This window comes from Euleptes europaea, chromosome 4 (assembly GCF_029931775.1).
Source record: "Euleptes europaea isolate rEulEur1 chromosome 4, rEulEur1.hap1, whole genome shotgun sequence".
NCBI lineage: Eukaryota > Metazoa > Chordata > Lepidosauria > Squamata > Sphaerodactylidae > Euleptes > Euleptes europaea.
The window spans coordinates 33049849-33072972 of record NC_079315.1 but is presented as its reverse complement, the minus strand read 5'-3'; the positions used below and the strand labels follow the sequence as shown (position 1 = coordinate 33072972).

The following is a 23124-nucleotide window of genomic DNA, read 5'->3' as shown; positions in this document are numbered from 1 at the left end:
GGAAATATTAAAAATTTTCTGACAAGAAATAAAGAGCTGACAGGTCCTATCATTGGAATACAAAAAGAAAAATCAACAGCCCAAGGAGCAATGGGTGAAGATTGTCACAGACAAGAGACCACCTCAAGAAACTATACAGATGACAACAGAAACTCCAGACAGAAGAAGAAGTTTAAAAAGAAGGGATAAGAAAGCCGGAAGAATACCAATTTGACTCTTAATATGGGAAATGGGGGGAGTAGAGGAATAAATAATATTAAATTAATTTTTTACTAGGGGTATATAAAGCTTATTAAGATCTAATCCATTATAACATGACAGAGATGACTGACTGGAGAAAATTATGTCAATGTGTTTTGTTTTGTCTCTGTTTTTTCTTTTTTTTAAATGGTTTTCTTTTTTTTCTCTTTTCATTATTAATATTACATTAATATTATTTATCGAAATGTATTAAATAAGGGGAAAATATAACATTAAAATAATAACCTATTAGGATTAGAAAATACTAATACAAAGGAGATACTAGATTTATGTAGGGAGGGAGGAAGTCGGTGGGGAAGTCAATTATAATTAACTATATTTATATTGAAGACATACATCTAATAATTTTTTAATTTTTAATTGATTCAAAGATTGCTATATAGGATGTATTGTCAAATGAGATGTATAGAAATTTTAGGAAAAACAATAAAAATATATATTAAAAAAAGAAGAAGATGAGGATGTTTGCAATTTCCAAACAAGACGTTCCACGGATTTTATTCCTCCTTCTTTTTAGCATCAGTCAGTGCCCAAAAAGGCCAAACAACAAAGGCATTAGTGTCTTGACCACAAACACTAAGCTGTCTGCTAAGTGAAGGGAGAGGGGGGAGGGAAGTAAACCCATAGCCAGAGTTCCAGATCCCGGCACTGCAGAACTACATTCCTATACTTAGACAGCTAATTAACAATGCAGGCAATATAGACAAGGCAAATTTTAGAGTAGCAACTTACTGTTTAGAATAAAACTTGTTGTTTTATCAGTGGTGCGGAGGAATAAGCAGCTGCCTTGGGCAAACAGCTATATAAAAATGCTAAACGCTCTGCTTTCAACTACTCATTTGTTGCAAATCTGAATTGGCAGTTCTCATCCGATCGATCAACACTGCAACTAAAGCTCAACACAGAAAAGATCTGCATAGTATCAAACCCACCCAAGTCTGCCCACTGACTGGAGGGGATGTGAAAAAGGACCAGCTCCTACAGAGCAATTTCATTCTGTTGAGAAAGTGGCCTCACGAGTGGAGTGTGCTACCACCAGTTTGGGTGGCTGCCTGCCATTGAGTGTCCCTGACTGCTCCAAGTGCTTTGCATACATTACATATCAATTAAGGTTGGTCAATGTTAGTATTCCCCTATGCCAGTGGTTCCCAGCTGTGGGTCGTGACCCCCAAGGGAAGCCGCCTCCGCCCGACTCGCCTCGCCTCCCGCCCACCTGGAAATGGCCCTCGGGTTCGCACGCCCCTTCAAGCTGATCCGCCTGCAGCGACCCCCTGTCCTTCCCCCACACCGGATCGCGGCCAGAGGTATCCTGTCCCCGCCCGGGTGGCTGCGCGCTTGGCAGGACTGGGAGAGTCTGTTAATGCCGCCCTGGAAAGAAACACCCTGGGCGGGGGGCTGGCTGGGAGAGACAGAGACGTGCATGTGGGTTTGGGCCCCCTCTTTTCCAGACAAGCCCTTCCACGCATTCCTGGGACGTGGAACCTTGGCCCTCCGGCCGCCACCATCACTCCCCCCCCACACCGTTTCATATCTGCCTCGTCAAACTATTTATTGATATTCATTGTAACTAGCTTCTGTGTTTAAAATGATCCTTACACCTGCCCAGCCTCCCGCCAGTGTCCATCCAGCGCAAGTCCCCATGCCAGCGTCCCGGGAGGCGTTCCCAGGGCGGAGCCCCTTTCATCCCAGAAATGCCCCCTCCCATGGCACCGTGGCTATGCTACCTTTTTTGGTGGTGTAGCCTTGCTAAAGGCTACGGAACTTTTTTGCCCTTTTTCTTTTCTTCTTTCTTTTTTTGTATTTTCAAAATGGGTTTTTCTTCTCTGCAGTGGCTGTGAATCATCTTTGGCAGTGGCGAGGCGCTGCCACTCCCAGCCATTGTGCACCCCCTCCCCCCAGGAATGGGCTGGTAGTGTTTCAACTTTACCCAATAACCCACCTATCTCTGCCATCCCAAGATTCTCTCCAAGCCCAGGGTTGATTTTTCAGGGGCACTGTCACTTGTATCATGCTAAAGTGATTTGGAAGGAGGACCTCTTTAACTACTGTGACTATGAACATGGCAAGGTGCTCAAATGGCATAAGAGATAAGATAAGGAAATTATTTATTTGAGGGAAGTATTCATTGTAACTAGCTTCTGTGTTTAAAATGATCCTTATTCATCTTACATATTTCTAATGCTAACTATTCAAAGATATGTAAAGACACACAGACTTTGGCACCAGGGTTACAGTTGCTTCTGCTGGTTATCAGGAAATCAATTCTCCTTTTCTTTGAAATCCTTTTTCTTGAAGAGAATGGGAAGACTTCCTGGAATTCACTGGCATTTAGAATAAAAGGGAAACTCCAAGAATAATTAGATACGGGTGCAGAGTTATTCAGTAAGCAAGATTTAATGCAACAGAGTTAATCGTTAGAAAGACAAGACTGGTCACTGCATAGGTATGTAGGGAAAACCCCAAACTGTACAGCTTTCAAAAGCGTGAGTCATGCTGCATACTATTATTTTTGCAGAGCTGGATAGCACTGCTTAAACCCAGTGGCTCAATCTAGGCACACCACGAAACCATGGTTTACTTTAACTGAAATCACTTTGTTTGCATGGGATCACTCAGATCTTTGTTTGCCTTGACCAGTGCTGATTTCATCACCTGTGGTCTATTTTTAGGGGTTGCTTCCACATGGGGGCAATTCTGTTTTGCTCTCATTGCTGCTGCCCATGAAAAAGCATTTGCAGTGGCAGTGCTTGTTCTTCATGCCTGCCATCCCTCCTTTTACCACTATGGGGTGTTTTGCTACTTTTAAAAGACTTGGTAGTAGGTATACGAGAGCCAGCATGGAGTAGTGTTTAAGACCGGCAGACTCTAATCTGGAGAACCAGGTTAAATTCTCTACTCTTCCACATGAAGCCTGCTGGGTGACCCTGGGCCACGGTTCTTTTAGAACTCTCTTAGCCCACGAGGAGGCAGGCAATGGCAAACCACCTCAAAACGTCTCTTGCCTTGAAAAACCGTACGGGGTCACCATAAGTCAACTATGACTTCACAGCACTTTCCACCACAATAGGTATACAAAACAGCAAAAAGCCCACCAGTAGCAGTATTGGCGGTGTATGTGCACTGGCAGGCATAAGGGGAAATGAGGAACTGATGTGGGTGGGGAACACAGAACCCAAATCCTCTTTGGGTATGATCTTCCCGCAAACATCTAGCAGGTTTGCGAAACCTTGCAGCAGAGCCAGGGAAGACCCAAAAGGTAGAAAACTGCACAGTGAATCTGCCTCATTATTTACTTACAAAAAATCTTACACTACCTGCAGGTTAGAAACCATAAAAAGTAAAATTCAAATTATTTTAATTAATCTAATAACCTACACTTGTTTTATCACACACACTTTCCATTTAACTGAAGCAGAAGCAGCTTATTTAAAACAGGACCGCTCACATTAATTGCAAAACAGGTTAAAAGTAAACAAGGAGGTAGGAGGCATTTCTAAGGCAGCAGAGCATGGAGCCTTGACTTGACTTGGCTCCTGCTTTCTGGGCTGGGAAGGGCCTGCTGCATGTGGCTAGAATGCAGATAGTGGGCCCTTCAGAGGTTAAGCCTCTCCCAAAGATGGAGGGGTGGTGGTGGTTCGCTGGAGCAGGAGATGAATTGAACTCCAAGAGTGCTCACATAAGAGAATAATAGGAGGACTGGTAAAGAAAGACTGGAGTGGAGAGGAAATAGAAAGCATAGCTTTGGTTGGGAGGAGTAAAAGGTTGGGAGGAGTAAAAGGTTGGGAGGAGTAAAAGGCGAGATCCAGAGCTGTGGTGTCTATCTCTACTACTATCTCTAGTCTTCTTTCCCATCCACCCCAGAAGCTCTGAGTAGGAGGCGGAGCAGGCAACTCCAACACAGTTTCTGGGCTTTTAGAATGCAGGAACCGACTAATTCTTTGGGCTTGGCTTGCATATTGGGACCAGCAGACACAGTACAGAATTATCAAGATGCCATGGCACCCTGGCTTTGTCAAGGCATGATGTAATATAACCTAAAGACCCTGCAATTGTAGCTGGAGTTGGTTAGATCCTTCCAATGGTAGAGTATACTTCAAGGAAGAAGATCACCGATGCTATACTTCAAACAATATCATTGGAGGATGCTTCCTACACAGGCACAGGGGGAAAAAGACAGACATCGACTGCTTGATGGTATGCCAATAAAGGTTTTGAAATTTGAAAAGACAGACACTGTCATTTCCAATTTAATGTACGATCCTATGATTGGAGTAGCACTGGAATGATTCCCTGTATACAATGTCTACCTGGCCAATTCAAAGTGGGCATCAGGCATACATGTTAGAGGGATTAGTGCAGGCACTTGATCATCAGAAAGTTCAACAAAATACATCCAAGTATGCTTATGGAAAATGGCAATATCACACTCACGATAACACTTTCTAGAAACTGTTGGCACAGAACTGGCCCAGAAGAAAGTCATTTTGTTGTACCAAACAAAATATGCTTAGGCAGAGAAGAACATTAGAACATAAGAAAAACCATGCTGGATCAGACCAAGGCCCATCAACTCCAGCAGTCTGTTCATACAATGGCCAATGATATGATAACCTTCTTCAAGTACCTGAAGGGCTGTCATATAGAGGATGGTGCCAAGTTGTTTTCTGTTGCCCCAGAAGGTCGGACCAGAACCAACGGGTTGAAATTAAATTAAAAGTTTCCATCTAAACATTAGGAAGAACTTACTAACAGAGCAGTTCCTCAGTGGAACAGGCTTCCTCGGGAGGTGGTGAGCTCTCCTTCCCTGGAGGTTTTTAAGCAGAGGCTAGATAGCCATCTGTCAGCAATGCTGATCTATGTCCTTAGGCAGAACATGAAAGGGACGGCATCTTGGCCATCTTCTGGGCATGGAGTAGGGATCACTGGGGGTGTGTGGGGTGAAGTAGCAGTGAATTTCCTGCATTGTGCAGGGGGTGGACTAGATGACCCTGGTGGTCCTTTCCAATTCTATGATTCTATGAACCAGGTACCTCTGGGAAGCCTACAAACAAGACGACTGCAGCAGCATCCTGTTTGTGTTCCACAGCACCTAATATAATAGGCATGCACCTCTGCTACTACAGAAAATAGGTATGCATCATGACTAGTGTATTCATTTTGACTAGTAGCCATGGATAGACCTATCCTCCATGAACATGTCCACTCCCTTCTTAAAGCTGTTCAAGTTGGCAGCCATCACCACATCCTGGGGCAGGGGGTTCAACAATTTAACTATGCGCTGTGTGAAGAAATACTTCCTTTTATCTGTTTTGACACTCTCACACTCCAGCTTCAGCAGATTACCCCGTGTTCTAGTACTATGAGAGGGAGAGAAAAGCTTCTCCCTGTCCACTCTCTCCAATTTTTTAGACCTCTATCATATCTCCCCTTAACCGCCTTCTTTCCAAGCTAAATAACCCCAAGAATTTGAAACTGCTTCTCATAGGGCAGTTGCTCTAGTCCCCTGATCATTTTGCTTGCTCTTTTCTGCACCTTCTCAAGCTCCATTTTTAGGTGTGGTGACCAGAACAGTACACAGTATTCCAAGTGTGGTCTCACTATAGATTTGTACAAGGGCACTATGACAGCAGCACTTTTATTCTCTATTCCTTGTCTAATAATGGCCAGCACAGAATGTCTTTTTTACAGCAGCTGTACACTGGGTTTACACCTTCATCTAGCTATCCACTATTACCTCAAAATCCCAAGCTGTCAGCAAAGGTTTAGCTTCCAGCAAAGGTTGCCACTGCCATTGACGGAAAAGCACCCCAAAGGAAGAATACATTTCTTTAAGTCTTCTGTCCCCGCATTTGTTTTGCTTATATGACACACTTTGGGAGAAAATACGTTAAAATCAAGGCAGAGAAGCAAGCCATCTGGTCCTTTCTGCCCAGATGGGTATTAACACTCACCAAAGGCTCTAGTTCCTTCCGGTCTATGAGATTGAGCTCAGTCACAAAATAATAAAAGTGCTTGTAACAGGTGTTGACGTGAGCCTCAGCCCCCATAATGATGATGCGGTCAAAATGATGAATGTAGACGTGAACGAACACTCTGAAGAGCCTGCACAGAATCTTCTTGCAGATTTGGAGGAAGTTCTTGGGGAACGGTACTCCTATGAATAGAGAAAGAATGGTTTGAAAATTTCTTCCCTACTGCCACAACTGTTACAGCACTTCCAGGAAACAAAACCCCCAGGAGTGCCCCATCCACACAATGGTTCCTCTTTATTTACTCTCACACTGACATCAACACAGAAAGCCCGCACACTGATTGAAATGGAGAACTTTCTCTTGTTACAATCGCCCAACATAGGGCCGTGCCCTGGGCTTTTTCAAGCTTGGGTAGTGTTCTATAAATATTTTCTTGTTCCTAAGTGGCTTTGTCATTTGTTTATGCAATACTTGGCAACAAAAAATGTGCTACATTAGTTGCAAAGATGCATGTCCATATTTTCAATGTTTGCTGTTTAGTATATACATGGGGTGAAGAAAACCATTCTTCCCCTGGTTACTGTTTCTCTGAATGGTAGGTTTTTTTTTAAAAAAAAAGCATAAATTGAAGACTGATTTATGAGATTCATGATGCATTCAACTTTAAACAATTGCCTGCTGAGCAAAGCAGCACAGCAAAGTTGGGGAGAGTAGAACTCAATTGGGCTATGTGAGAACTTGCGCACACCAAAAGCAAATTGTGCTGCTCTGCGCTATTAGGAAGAAAAAAGTGGGGCCCCGCAAGACTTGCAGGGGAAGAATCTTATCCTCCTCCCCTTGCCTGCTGAGCCCCGGTATGGCTCCCTTCCAACCTGCCCCCACCCGCCACCCCCCAGTCACCAAGCCTAGAGCGATTCCAGGCCTCTGCAGCTGCCTCAGGGCTCAGCTGCAGTGGTGTCTAGGAGCAGCTGCAGCCAGGCCCAGAGGGGCCCTCGGACACTGCCATGGCTGGGAGTAGCTCTCCAATACCAACACCCGCAGTGGGGCCCAGAGTGGCTCTCTGCTACTGCTGCACCTGCAACAGCTCTCACCCAGACTCTACCACCACCTCTCCAGAACAAAGGCAAGTCTGTTGTCTGCACATGCACAGGCAACACTGTTTATTTTGGGGGGGATTTAAACCCCCCAATGTAATATTTTTAGGGTTTCCAGATTTTTCTGGGGCGTCCTCCGAATTTGCAGAACTATCTGGTTTGTCAGTGTGGCCTCGATTTGTGGATTTAAGTATCTGCAGATTAGGTAACGCTTGACTCTTAGAATATATAATACAGTGAAGCAACTTATTGAACACCTACAAATGGTCTGATGAACAGTCTGTCAAAAAAAAAAATCCACTTCCTGTTTGTCACTGGCATACAGGATGTTAGCTGAACTGAAGGATTTGAACATCCCTAAAAGAAACTGATCATTCTTTCTAACCAGAGGTGTCCGGAATTGAACAAGGGACCATGTGTTCTGCTTCTGAGTTTTAGCCTTTTTGAAGTCATACACATGTGATAAGCTGCCTAAAGCACTTTTAAGGAAAATGTGAGCTGCAGATGGTCTAAATAGAATAAATACATAAACTTGGCATGTCTGATAGCCAGCCTCTGCTTATATTTATAGTTTCTGCCAGTTTGCATGTAAAGGCCATCTCAAGGATTGTTAACAATATGCAATAGATGTTGCAAATGAAAATGTGTGTTTGTGTGTGAGCTCTCTCTCTCTCTCTCCACACACACACATGGCAAGCTGATGGCACCTACCCCTACCAAATTACCATTGCACATAATTGCCATCATATGATATTACCCCCTCAAAAAAAACCCTCACTTGTGTGGCCATAAAGCTTTTCCGCATGCCAGATAAATTAGAATTCAAGGATAGATGAATGCACACATCTATAAAAGCAATAAAACAGAAATTGCTCCTGCAGTAGGTAGCAGCCACGATATGCAAAAATATATCATTACCCAGTTCTACTTTGCCATCTGGAGCCAGATTCCCAGATTGTTCCTCTGTATGTTATGTCAACTACACAGAGTTACCATGAAGGCTATATATGTATTTCTATATCTATATAAAAGATAGCACTTTACATGTAAACGATTTGCACAAATGTCACTGTGTGGTATCCAGTTGGTGACTGTTAATGAAAAGGATCTCTGGAAAAAGGAGATTCAGAAATCCCACCCCCTCTATTTTCCCTTTCTTTGTTATTTTGGGAACTGCAATGCTGAAAAGCAGCTTATATGGAAGAATAAAGTAATTGTAAAAACCTTTACTTATAGAGTATGCAGCTTCAAATTTTAGACTTATCTTGACAAATTGGTACCATATACTATAACCATGGGAACACTCAACTCTAAATGGATCCAGAAAGCCAATGATAGCCTGTGTGATTAATTCAAATGACCAGCCTTAGTTGCTTTTTGAAGCAAAGCAAAGATAACAGAACATATCGGGGGAACATCAATTAGACCGTCCTTGGCAAAGTGGATTAAATGTCAGGCTCTGGAGTGTTGCTTGATTGCAATAATGATTATGCCAGTTGGGAGCATAAAAATGATCATGGGAGAGTGAAAGTGCACTAAAATATAATCATGAGATGTTGCATGAAAAGGTAATGACTTAAATTGGTTCTTATGGAAACCAAAGGTTATGCTTGCAGATACAGAGCAATCATCCCCCCCCCCCCAAACTTCCTCTTCTGAGGCTTGGAGTCAGACTAGGGAATATTAGGGAATATTAATTCCTCTCCTCCTGGGCCTGAGTAACATGCGATTGTTTTGCCTTGCCTGGAGTAATGCAAGAACCTCATTGTCCATTATTAATTAGCTGTTGCAAAAGTAATAAACCAGCAAAGAAAGAGAGTGCCTCCTTTTCAGCCTGCTGGCTATTTGCACCTATGAGGGGTTAAAAGCCGCCACTGCAGTGAAGGAAGAGCATTCTGGTTGATCATATATGTCAGCAGTTCACAACTGGGAGCCCTGGGCATGTCCAATCGGTTTGGACCAGGGAGATTTGTGCTCTGAGGTTCAGAATATGACTTTGGCCCAGTCACCGTCTCCCTCAGCCTAATTAACCTTACAGCACCATTGTGATGATAAACTAGGCCAAGTATCCTGAGAAAAAGGGACAGTATCACAAAACAATAAAAGTGCAGGCTAATAGCTCTGTGCTCCCAACTGGCTCTCTAGTGAACATTCCTAGGGAGATCTCAGCTCAAGATCTTGGAGACTTATTACTAGTCGGAGTAAACAAAACTGGGTGGAAGGGACATGGACTAAGGAAAAAGGCACCTTAGTATGTTCAAATACCCAACACTCCCCAGCTTCCTTCTAAGAGGGCAGGAGAGTGGTATGGGGGAGGCAATTGGCCAGCAGGAAAAACGATTAGAAAACTGTGGACTGGTATTGGGAAATGGTATCTATAAACATGTTTTGAGGAGCAGGCAGTTGTGGTCTTGGCCTGCTACATGCTACTCCCTTCTCAAAAGCTACTTTTCAACAATTCCCTCAGAGTGACTTGAAATATATTAACTCAGAACCTTTGCACTCATCCTTGTGTGGCAAATACATAAACATGGGAACTAGGACATTTATCATTTTACCCAGGGAGCCCCTGCTACTGTAGGGTTAGCACCTCCCCAGTACCAATTCCTTAATATATTTATATTGATCAGAAAATTTAAGTTCAAAGAGAGAAAAAGTGTTAAAAATGACAGTTCTGGAATTCAAAATAACAAATGTTCTTTCAAACAAAACAATATTGGCTGCTGCTTCAGTCACAAAGGAGTGTGGTATGGCCAGCCCCAGCATGAAATGTGGGAAGACAGAAAACAGATGCAAATAAGGTCCAACAGCAGTGGAATTGCAGTGCAGGGTGAGGAAACAGAAGTCAAATCTTGAGACTGCTGTTTGTCTGTAAACCTAAGGATCCCTTCGTGGAAGTAAACCCCACTGAAAAACATGGGACTTATGTCTGAGTAGATCTGCTTAGAATTGCTCCTGTTATTACCAACATATATATGAGTAAGAGTACAGGCACACCACTGTCCCATCTAGCTCACTGCTGTCTACTTTGATAGGCAGCAGCTCTTAGGGCTCTCAGGAAAATGAAGGCATCAGCTGCTACATGAGGTCTTTTAACTAAAAATGCCAGGGACTGAACCCAGGACTGTCACTGTGCAAATCATTCTTTTACTGAGTCAGAACACCTGACAGCACCTTTGGGGTTTTCCCATAATTTACAGGGAATTTCCCACCCTCCAGACTCTAGGTCTTCGGTATTAAAATTCAACATCAGTACTTTAAAATAAATAACATTGCCCACGCCATGCCAAAACTGATGGGTTTTTAAAGGCGTCCAGGATCTTTGCAATATTTTATTTACCCTTTGCATATTTACCCTGGAATGAACTGAGCTGCACATTCCAGGGTGTCAAGGGGGGCATGGGATTAATTTTTAACAAACGTCAGTGTGCACTGGCTCTATCTAAATCCTCAATATCAGTACACAGAAACCCAAACAAGAAGTTCCAACATCTGATTAAATACAAACAGATATTCTTTATTGCAGTTACACTGACCTAATTGCAAATAAGCAGCTCTAACACTAAAGCCTCAGCACAATTACTGTTGCGGCACATAGCCGAATCCGGTCAAATACTTGGATCCCACTGCAGCTTTCACTATTAGAACAAAACCGACCAAGGCATGCAATCCGTTCCCAAGAACAACCCATATTGATCTGACTTCGATCTATGACGGGGTAAATTACATTTTCCTCACTTATTTTGTTCAGTAACAATATGACCCTCTCTCCTCCCCACCACCATCAAAGATTCATGCTGGCTCACAGCCCACTCAGACAGTAACTGTGTTTCCTGGCATATTACAGCAAAAACATTTAAATGGTTTGACTTTAAAGTAAATATAATAAATTCCAAAAGGGAAGAGATAAAAGTTTATCAGACGTTGTGGATTGAAGTAGAAACACAGAGGCATTCAAATAGATCACTGAGCTGCAGTTATTAAAGGGAGGAAAAGATGACAGTGGAATTTCTGAGCTAGCAACTACTTGCTGAAATAGAAGAAAAGAATTTATTCCTGGATGAATGAACTGGCTTCGGTTCAGGCAGTGCAATGGAGTTAGCCAGGATTAGGCTATGAACAAATGTGAATGACAGATTCTGTTTAATCTGGAGTTTACAGTCCCAGAGTGCTAAATGGTCCCCCCCCCCAACTGCCAAATTATTACATGAGAGATTTGGAAGCATTCCAGACACACTGGTCAGAATCCTAAAAAAATGTTTCTTTCCAGGACATAACATATAAACAATACCAGACAGAGGCAACTATGGATTTGGAAGAAATCTGAAACTGATGTAATCCAGAGATTTTATTAAACCAACCCCATATCCATAATCCGTACATCGATTTATTCCCCTGTATGTTCATATGATTTAAAGAATCCTTTAAACCAGACAACAATTTATACAGCTCAGCTGGTGAAAGGAAGCAAAATTGAAATACATCATAGGTGCCTACAGGCTAGTTTAGACATTATAGAGGCTGCTTTAAGTGAACTCTGGTGGTGAACAGTGTGTGAGTTTGGCTCCTTGTAGGGCGGTCGCAGAGATAAGTCAAGCTCTTTCTGGAAAGTCTGAGGGGTGTAGGTGAAAATCAGACAACCCTCACCCACCAAGAACACATGGCTTTCCTGGAGACACAGTCTCCACACAAAGCAATTAATGTCCTAAGAAAATACCTACATCAGTGGTGTCCATCCTTTCTGGCAATGTTTTATGGCCTCTTTGATGATGCCTGTTCAGTAGGTATCCAGGTATACATTCGCCTCTGCAAGAATCTGAGACTTCTTTGGTCATTGTAATGCTGTTATGGAACAGTCTGAGGTTGCACACCACACTTCGATATCCCTCTAAAAGTTCTGTAAAACTTTTCCATTTCAACATGCCATTTTCTAGATTGCTGATGGGGCTCTCTGATGGGAGATGCTGAGGAATAGTGCTTGTAGTTGTGTGGTTCTGGGCAAGTTTATTCTGTTTTGTTTTTGGAGCATTGCTTTGCTTTTAATGTTTTGATGTGATAGAAGATGGCTCAAGCTCATGGAAAGGCAGGATAACCCTTTTAAAATAACCAAATGAAATCAGCAATGTGCCCAAACAGCTAGAAAAGGCTACCTTTGTGCATGCCATGCTGGGAGTCGTTTAACTTGTCCTCTGCTGAGATGGAGAGTGAACAAGTGTGCAAGGCAGAAAGAGGCCTTTCTCTGTGCCAGAATTGCCCAGAATGTGGGCTCCAACCTGAAAGTGGGCCACAGAGCCTTTGAAAGTGGGTCCCAGGCTTTTGTAGTTCTACTGTTTTGTGCATGCAGTGTGTGTGCGTGTATGTGTTTTATGTCACCATACTAACATCATGTGTTTTATGTCACCATTCCTTAGTCACCATACTAAGGAAATTTGGACATGTGGGTCACCATTTTAAAGAGACTGGGAGCCACTGTTCTATGCCACTGCCAGGCTCATGAACCTTCCTGCCTGCACCCACAAGCCAGCGTGGTGTAGTGGTTAAGAGCGGTGGTTTGGAGCGGTGGACTCTAATCTGGAGAACCAGGTTGGTTCCCCCACTCCTACACATGAAGCCCACTGGGTGACCTTGGACTAGTCACACTCTCTCAGCCCCACCTACCTCACAGGGTGTCTGTTGTGGGGAAGGAAAGGGAAGGTGATTGTAAGCCGGTTTGATTCTTCCTTAAATGGGAGACAAAGCTGGCACATAAAAAACAACTCGTCTTCTTCTCTGCCAGTGCCACTCATGGCACCACTGGCACAGGTTGGCCAGCAATATTTATTCATTTATTTTAATTTATTATTTCCATTTGTTACCCCGCTCTTCCTGGCCAAAGCCAGGCTCAGAGTGGCTAACAAGATACGGGAGACAGAATATTAGGGTACCCCCATAGCATCTACTGCTACCCCCCATAGCATCTACTGCTCCACTCTGTAGTTTTAAATTCTGGTGCCTGCATAAAGTTTACTGCCTTACTTAAGACCGATCTCCTCTAGCCAACACTTGCTCTGAACTCTGACCAGTATTTTGCCAATCCTAACATTTCTTTTTTCAGTACTTACTCTAAGTACCTTTTAAAAAAAGTATACATATGGGAAAAGAAAACAAACTGTCTGAATTAACATATACAGTTTTAAAATGAAGTTGGGCATAAAACTTAGCCTGAGGAATAATCATTACCGTACGAGTTTAACGAAAATCTAAACACTTTGTGAATATCTAGAAGTACTGAAGCTAATGGCCCCCTTTCCCTCTCTCCTAGCATTAGAAGAGAGCCCTATGAACAATTCATACTGTAGTGCTTCTGGAAACTCTGCTGCTAAGATGAGCCAGGGCATCCAAAGCAGCTGTTTCAGGTTATCTCATTGTGTTACTCAAGGAAGCGTCTGCCTTGAATGCCAATGCAAACAATTCCAGCAATGCAGAATTTTGTTCTGCACCCCCAAATAAACTGACAGCTGCGAACTGTTAGATAAACTGGACTACTTACTAGATACTCTCATCTTTCCAGATGCTGCCTTCCTCCAATGGCCAGACCCAAGAAACCAAAAAACAGATTACTCTTTTCTTATGTCTTGGAGAGGGAGGGGGGAGGGGGGGAGAGAGACTGTGGCTCAGTGACAGGAGACAGGGGCTGTGACTAGCATGTGAGTAGAGCATTGCATTGCAGGAGGACCCAGGTTCAGCTCCTGGCACCTCCAGTAAGAAAAAAAGAGAGACTGGGAGCCACTGCTCTACGCCACTGCCAGGCTCATGAACCTGCCTGCCTGCACCCACAAGCCTTCTCTGCCAGTGCCACTTATGGCACCGCTGGCACAGGTTGGCCTGTGCCAACAAGATATGAGCTCCTGGCATCTCCAGTAAGAAAACAAAAAGAGAGGATCAAATAGCAGATGATGTGAAAGACCTGTACCTGATATCCTGGAGAGTCACTGCAAATCAGACAAACAATATCGACCTGAATCACTATAAGATTTGTTGGGTTACATCAAACTCATTTTTATCTTATAAAAAAATGAAGCTGCCTCATATCGATCTATCCCATTGGCAGAGCTAGTTATTTTTTTCTCCTCTAACTGACAATAGCTCTTGAGAATCTCAGACAAAGAAAGCTCTTTTTCAATACCTGGTACCCAAGATACTATAACTCAAGATATTGGAGACTGAACTTAGGCTATTCGGCATGAAAAGCATGCATGCTCTACCACTGAGCTATAGCTCCTCCCATCGATTCTTTTCAAATTTAGAAGCACATAGCTGAGCCGGATAGGTTCTTACGGTGTTATTATTAACATATATGAGGATAAAGAATGCTTACCCATTACCCCAACTCGTGACCCCTAGATAAATCTAAATAAAATCAATATACATCATTCTCTTCATTTTCCATTCAGGAAGTGCATTATCAAAGTATTTCATTTCCTCTAGGTCCTACTTTTGAAGGGCCAGTTCACACATCCATGTGTACTAATCAAGGATTTGGCTGATCATATGAAGTAACTCCATCGAGCAGCAGGGTGCTTTGGGGAAAGTGAAAGGATCTGGAAATTCTCTTTCTAGTGTTTGATTTGTAATTGCTCATTCCCATGTACAAGCTGGCACTTGATGCTGCAGTGCGATAACCCGCTATTATAGCTTAAGCAGTAAACGTTGGCAGGCGTTTTACAAAAAATGAAGGGGGGGAAACGATTCAAGAAAGATGAAAGAACATTATGTAACACTATGGGAAGAAGTCCAGTGTATTATGAAGTCAATGTTTTTGAACAGTGTTGGCTATGAGCTTAATTTTCATGGAATTCCAAAGAAGTTGGGTATAGAATAGATCTCTTGCTAATACACGGTGTGTCTAAAAGGAAGCAGTTGTGGTTTCTCTTTAATTTACACAGGGATAAGAGAAAAATTAAACTTTTAAAATATAATAATAAAAGACAGATGCTGCGTATTTCATAAATATGGAACTGCATTAGGATTTGTGCAAGTGCAGCTTTCATTGTACATCTAATGATTTGACCTAGGGATTGATAGGAGGTAAACCTCAGAAACAGCTTTTGGAAAAGAGAAAAAGAGATTATCTTGTGCCCCGGTAGTGACACCATATTGTGTTAATGGCTCTGGGGTGCCATCTGTGAGAAATCTAACTGAATATCACACTGCCAAACCCAAGTATGGTACAATGAGCCTTTAGAAACAATTCTCCCCAGTCCTGTAAGAAGGAAACATTCCTGGATAATTTATTATCCTGACCAAGAAACCCGAAGATAACGAAATACGGATAACAGCTGAAATTTTTCAAAGTACAAAAGTGGTTAAAAAAGGAAAACATACAGCAAGATATGCAAATCCATGACCTGACACCCACATAATTATTCTTGAAATTTGGTGAAATAAACAGAATTTTGATTCTTTAGATCAGCTTCCCCATCATTTTTGAGCTAGTGGGCACTTGGATTTTGAGATGTTGGCATTTGGGATTTTGAGAAAGGATGAGAGGTGCCATCACAAAATGGCTGCCATGAGGATCAGCTCCTTGCTTTTGGGAAGACACACTATTAGAGATACCCAAACTTAGAGACGTAAGAAAGTCTGTGTTTTGACCAAGTAAAGGGTACACAGCTGCGATGTGTTTGCCTAAGACAAGGTTAGTGCTTTGCTAGTCAGTAAGCTAGTAGGGAACCATCCAGAGCTTTCTATTCAAGTGTGAGCACTTGCCCCGTGACAGTCCCATAAACAACATCCACAGACAAGTAGTCCAAAAGAGAGTTTATTTATTGGAGAATCCACAGGTTAACAGTAGCTAGGAATCAAGACGGCACTTATGAGAACTAAAAGCTTGGTGCTGGGTATAAATGAAAGAATACAGAATAACACAGGAAACCATGGCAACCCCCCTCCCACCGGAATAAGTTCCCACAAAGTTCAGAGTCAAAATACATAGTTGGCAGTTGACCGCTGGTGAGGCTGACCTTGGGCAGCACCTGGTGAAAGCACAACATTCTATGTCAGACTATGCCTGGCATTCTCTGTACATTGCCTAGGCCTGACATTCTGCCCCCCCAAAGGCCCCCCTTTCATTTTTCGGGCGCTGGCTTATGCGGGTAGGCATCGTGGAATTCACGGACCAGGCGAGGGGCGGAAATGTCACGCGAGCGTACCCATTCGTACTGAGCAGAACTGAAGTGTTTCCAATGAACTAGATACTGGAGGGAACCATGACGGACACATGAGTCCAGGATCTTAGCAACTTCAAAATGCTCCTCCCCCCCACCAGCGTAGGCACCTCGGGCAGAGGCTCGGGATGCCACTCTGGGGAGGAAACATGCGGTTTCAACAGACTGACATGAAACACGGGATGGATACGCCTTAAAGACTTCGGGAGTGAAAGTTCTACAGTGACTGGGTTGATGATGTGGGAGATCCACCTCCCATCACCTCAGACATGTCCACATGGCCGATGGGGCCGAAATCGTGTCTATACACAGCTTGGAACGGGCTAAACCCAGTGGATTGGTGTACCACGTTATTGTAAGCATATTTAGCAAAGGGCATCAGCTCAACCCAATCATCTTGGTGATAATTAACATAACAGCGCAAATAACATTCTAGCACAGCGTTCACCCGTTCAGTTTGGCCGTCTGTTTGGGGATGAAAGGCGGTTGACAGTCCTTGTTCCACCCCAACCAATTTTAGGAAAGCTTTCCAGAATTTAGCCACAAAACTACTTCCGCGGTCGCTGACCACCTTGCGCGGAAATCAGTGCAATCGAAAGATGTGCGTCACGAAGAGGCGGGCCGGTTTTTGGGAGGAAGGGATGCCTGCGCAAGGAACAAGATGCACCTGTTTCGAGAACAGGTCCGTGATTACCCAAAGTACAGTTTTTCCCTCGCTGAGGGGTAGATCAGTCATGAAATCCATTGCAATCACTTCCCAGGGTCTGGTGGGGGTTTCCAAAGGTTGTAACAGTCTGGGTGATTTGCCCTGGGGTCTTTTGGCAGTAGCACACACTGGGCAACTGCGGATGAATGAATCCACATCAGAGTACATACCCACCCATCAAAACTGTCTCCTTAATAAATGTAATGTCTTAAAAAAAACCAAAATGTCCTGCGGTTTTGGCCCCATGAATTAGATGTAGAACCTCCCTCCGTAGTACTTTAGGCACATACAATCTGGAGTCTTTATACCAATAACCCCCGTGTTCTATCAGTGAGGTTGGGAGGGTCTTCGCAGAGAGTTCAGTGGCAACCACCACGGAGAGATTCCCTGAAGGAATCGGTTAGTCTCTCTATGTCAGGCGTAGTGGGCACCACGCTAGCAGGGTTCGTTGCAGGAGAAGGAGTCGGTGCCGTCTGTTTGGGGTTTGGGCTGTTAGTTCGCTTGGGCGGACGGGCCCCTGCCCCTTGGGACTGGCATTTCGGGATTGCATGGGAGGTGGAGCCAGAGCCGGTGGAGGACGGGCCGACCGACGTGGTCGGGATTTGGGCTTTTCCCCCCTGAGAAGGCTGCGTCGGGAGCCGGGTCTGCGACCCGGTTTGCACTGCCAGGGTGGGCAGTAAACCTCTCTGAGCTGGAGTGAAGAGGGACTCGGTGGGGCACTCAACCTTGGTAGGGTATTGGGGGAGTCTAGACAAAGCATCAGCCAGCAAGTTTTGCTTCCCCGGCGCGTACTTCAGTACAAAGCGGAATTGGGCAAAGAAGTCCGCCCATCGTACCTGTTTCGCGGACAGTTTGTGAGCTCCCGTCAACGCCTCCAGGTTTCTGTGATCGCTCCATACCTCAAAAGGGACTTTAGAACCCTCTAAAAATTGTCTCCACACGGTGAGGGCATGCTTGACCGCGGCCGCCTCCTTTTTTCAGATCGGCCAATTGAGCTGAGAATGTGTGAACGTCTTTGAGAAGCACACGGGTGGAGTTGACCGTCTCTCCCTCACTGCAATAAAGCACCCCCCATCGCAACATCTGAAGCATCTACCTGGACTATAAACCTTTGTTCCAGGTCAGGGTGCTTCAATACCGGTTCGGAGGTAAACAGTCGTTTGAGACTGTCAAAAGCAGTTTGGCACTGTGGTGTCCAATCCACTTTAGCCGAAGACAGGGTGGCTGTGCTCCCCTTGCCTTTAGTCTTAAGGAGGTCTGTGATGGGCAGTGCAATTTGAGCAAAGCTGGGAATGAAACCCCTGTAGAAATTTGCGAATCCGAGAAACCTTTGAACCTGTTTACGGGTTGAGGGTGGTTCCCAAGTGGTTACTGCTTGCACTTTCTCCGGGTCCATCGTGAGTCCATGGTGTGAAATTATATAGCCCAGAAAAGTCAATTGCTTTTGGTGAAATTCACACTTGGATACCTTAGCATAGAGTTGATTGCGTCTAAGACATTGTAAGACTTCCCTAACCAGGGCGACGTGTTCATCCATGGTTTTAGAGTAAATAAGAATGTCATCTAAATACACCACCACTCCTTTGTATAGCAAGTCATGCAGTATTTCATTAATGAGTTGCATGAAGACCCCCGGAGCCCCCTTCAATCCAAACGGCATCACTAAAAATTCAAACATACCAAAGCAACTGGAAAAGGCTGTGAGGGGCTCGTCTCCTTCTCGGATCCTGACTATAATAGGTTTCGACTAAGTCCAACTTGGTGAAAATGCGTCCCTCCTTTAACTGTCCCAAAATATCTGAGATCAAAGGAATGGGGTAGGCATTGGTTTGGGTGACTGCATTGAGTTTTCGAAAGTCAATTCATAATCGCATGTCACTGGTCTTTTTGCACACAAAGAAAGCTGGGGCTGAAATCGGGGCAGTAGAGGGTTGGATAAAACCTCAAGCCAAATTCTTGTCTAGGAAGTCATGAAGCACTGTTCGTTCAGACGCGCTCATGGGATAAATCTTGCTTTTGGGTAGTTTCCCCTCCCCCACCACCTCAATAGCACAGTCTGTTCTGTGGTGGAGGGGTAGTATATCACACTTTAGTACATCAAAGACATCCTCAAAGTCCTGGTATTCAGCAGGTAGTTGGGATGACCCAGAGGCGTCCGAAACCAAGGCAGGGGTTGTCGGGGTACAGTTTTAACAGCCACCTCATACCGATGCCGTTCATAACTTGGGCTGGAAATGGAGGGGCTTTGTCCCCTTAGCCAATTAATTCCCAATACGACAGCGTATCGTATATTGGGAGCTATAGTGAAGTCGATTTGCTCCCAATGGTGGCCGATGCCCATCGCCACTCCCCAAGTGTGACGGTCAACAGGTCCACCTTTAAAGTCGCTGCCATCCATTTGGGTGAAATGGACGGGGGTTGGTAGAGGCACTGATTTTACCTTGAGTGACTTGAAAGTGGCTTCATTGATCAAGGAGCGGGCACATCCCGAGTCTATAAGAGCTTTAACTCCTAACGGGGGTCCCTTGCTATGATGTTGTAATTCCACGTCCACATATACAGTCTCTCCCACTTCACTCACATTTACAGGAGCCTTGGGTTTGGCAGAAACGTCTGCGGAGGTCTGCGGGGGCCACTCCACTCACCACAGACCCAGTCCGTTTTTTGACAGATCATGGGGAGACTCCAGGTTCAAGGCAGAATCCCAGTGGCGGTCTTCATCCGACAGTGCTGTTGGGGCAATTGTAATCCGGGACCCCGATGGGCCAATTGTAATCCGGGACCCCGATGGGTCCGCCTCCACGGGATGGGAGCTGCGGCTTTTGGAAGGGCTTTCTGGCTTGCACCCTCCTTGGCTCGATGGCGGCGGCTCTCAACTTCTTCTGCCAGTAGGATTCCCTCCTCCAGGGTGGCTGGATCCCGTTGCATGTAAGCCCAGTTCAATATCTCGGAATGCAAGGCTTCACGGAAATAATGCACCCGAGTAGCCTCAGTCCAATCCACAATCCACATGAGCACAATAACCATCTAGGTTTATGTCCAGCATAATCAAACAGAGGTTTGTCCATGCCATCGATTTCAGCCCAAATGACTACCTCAATCATAGTTCACTATCTTTAAGTGACCACCTAAGTACAAAGTGTACTGGTCTCACAATGGAGGGGACACTCTTTTTTGGAACAATGGGCCGTGCAAGGCAAGGCTTTTCTTACTAAGTAAATAAACAATTACTTAGCTTAACACAAAAGGTACTGAAAGGTTCTTTACCGGTATTGGTTTGCCAAAAGATTGCAAGTTAATAAAAAACAAATGCAGAACTTTACCAAAGTTTCACTATTAATTACCGTACAGTATTTTTAGCACCAATTAGACCCAGTGTATAAAATGCATCAGTATTTCCAGGGATCTGCTGACATGTCAATTTTGTTTTTGTTGTCCAACCACAAAAAGACAGAAAAAAAATGAGAACAAATAGAGCATGTGTGTTTGTACCACCATTTCACTTGTGGAAAAAGAACACTGAAATGGTTCTAATTTAAATTCCTTTCTAAACTCTCTCACCAGTGGTTGTCAAATGGTGTTCCTAAGAATCCTGATGTTTTCCAGAAGCTTTTTAGGAGTACCTTTGCGGAGAAGATCGGCAATGGCTTGTCTGCTATTATTCATCTCTCCATGCAATCTATACCTAGGGTGCACTTAAGCAAGACAACTGCTAGGCCCCCTGCAACATGCAGAGTATCTGGAGGCTTCCTGATCCACAGAGGTTACTTCCCAATCACTTTAACATTTGGTTTCCTTCCTTCCTTCCTTCCTTCCTTCCTTCCTTCCTTCCTTCCTTCCTTCCTTCCTTCCTTCCTTCCTTCCTTCCTTCCTTCCTTCCTAAAAAGTAACTGTGTGGCTCATAAAATAAAGAAGTATTGCACAGAAGTCATATAACATTTTACGCAATGCATCTTTCTCTGCAGAGCCACCCTCGCTTGCAAGCTGCTTTCCGACAACACTGCAGCTGTTTTTCACAAACGGTTTCAATGTCATAGATCAAGCTGTGCCGTTTGGATGGCAAGCCAAACTTCAGTTGTATATCCGCCCTCATTACTTCTCCATGGCACTGAATCCCAGGTTGAGAAATGGCAGCTGCTGAAACAGTATTTTATATTTTACGTGGCATCGTTATTTGGTAACAATCCCAGGCCACTTCACAGATTATGCAACTATTCCTTTGTAGCACAAGGAGGATATTTGCGCACGGTCAGGTTCTTGCACAATATAAAATACACATTTGTTGCAGAGAGTCTACTTTCCTTGAAGTTGGCATTTTGGTTTTAGAGAGATGTGCAACGTGCATTATTCTTCAAAGGGAAGAAAAATGGGCACTGATAAATTTCCTGTTGCCTTCTGTAAAATGGCAGCATGCAGCAGGGGAAAAAAAGTGTGGTAAAAGAAACAAACAAATGAATAAAGGACCCTGCCCTGTCATTTCCAGATGTAATGGCTCATGCACTTTACAACTGGATAATTACAAACGAAGGACTTTAAAAAAACCTTTGGCCTTTTATCTGCCAAAAAACCACAGCACCTTCCCGACAATAAAGAGACCCATGTGACATTTATTTCCTTCAAGCAAGATTACATTATCTGGAAAACCAAACAGAAACAGATCCCTTGCCCTGCAGAGCTAACAAATTACACCTACAGACATAAGCACATTTTCCAGGAAATAAACACCACTGAAATCGACATAATTAATTTCCAAATACTTTGAATAGTGATGCACCTTATGTAGAAATTTAGCATGCAACGGGGATATTGTGATTAGATTCCAATCCAGTAGCACCTTAGAGACCAACAAGACTTTCAGGTATACTGTAAGCTTTCAAGTCAAAGCTCCCTTCATCAGACACGAGGGATACTGTGAATATCTAAATATTGCAGCTACTCATAAAAATGTTAAAAACACCTAGACATAAAAACTTTTAACAGCCGCCCAAGTGTTGTAACTGAGCTATATAAAAGTTACAGGCGTAACTAGTAGGGCAATCCTAAACAGAGTTGCACCCTTCTAAGCCCATTGACTTTATGCAACTTAGATGGGTGAACTGTTTAGGACTGTATTGTGCATATCAGTGGGATTGTTACCATCATACATTTTGTATGTCCAAAGGTCTTCTATTGCTTCAGATAGCAAGAATACAAAGTGAATGCAGAAATATTAATCGACTTGTTTATACACACACTAGATAGATAGATAGATAGATAGATAGATAGATAGTTGCATCCTTCTTTGCAAAGCTTCTCTACGTATTCCATTTAGCCATTCATTAACCCACACCAAGAATATGCAACACTCTCTAAGCCAGTGGTTCTCAACCTGGGGGTCGGGACCCCCAAGGGGGTCGCGAAGTGTTTTCTGGGGGGTCGCCGTCACTGTCCTGGGACAGCCCCCATCCCTGGCTGTCCAGGACTAACCCAGACGCCCTGTAACCCTGATCCGTCCGCGAGGGCAGGGAAGACCCCAAGCAGAGAGGTGAGGAACTGGCCGACAGCCAGAAGGAGCCGGGCTGCAGAGACGTGGCGGCATGCCGCCGCACACCAACTGTAGCCCCGCTTCCCAGCTGAGAGGCGGGCGGGCCAGCCCTGGGCGCAGTCGCACCTGCGCTGGGCAGATGATGCGGCAGGATGTGTGGGAGGCCGAGGAAGCTTCCCTGTCTCAGCCAGTTCAGGTCTCGGAGGAGAAGAGGGCGGTCCCCCTTGAGGCCGCTACAGCCACGTTGTTTTTACTTTTAGCCGCGCTCGGGTGGGGCGGGAGCTTCAGCCTGGAATCCAAGCGCGCATGTCTGTAGTGTGGCTTCGCTTTTCTGCCCTGAGTCATCAGTTCCGCTCTGGCA

General features: G+C 44.3%; 1 protein-coding gene across 2 annotated transcripts in view; it reads right to left on the bottom strand.

The window, feature by feature from the left end:
* Positions 1-23124, bottom strand: part of MOB3B (MOB kinase activator 3B) — a 122192-nt gene that overhangs the window by 7116 nt on the left and 91952 nt on the right. For both annotated transcript variants that reach the window (XM_056848519.1, XM_056848520.1), the window contains exon 3: positions 6213-6415. In XM_056848519.1, coding sequence (XP_056704497.1) covers positions 6213-6415 — 203 coding nt within the window. The remainder of the gene's footprint in view (positions 1-6212; positions 6416-23124) is intronic.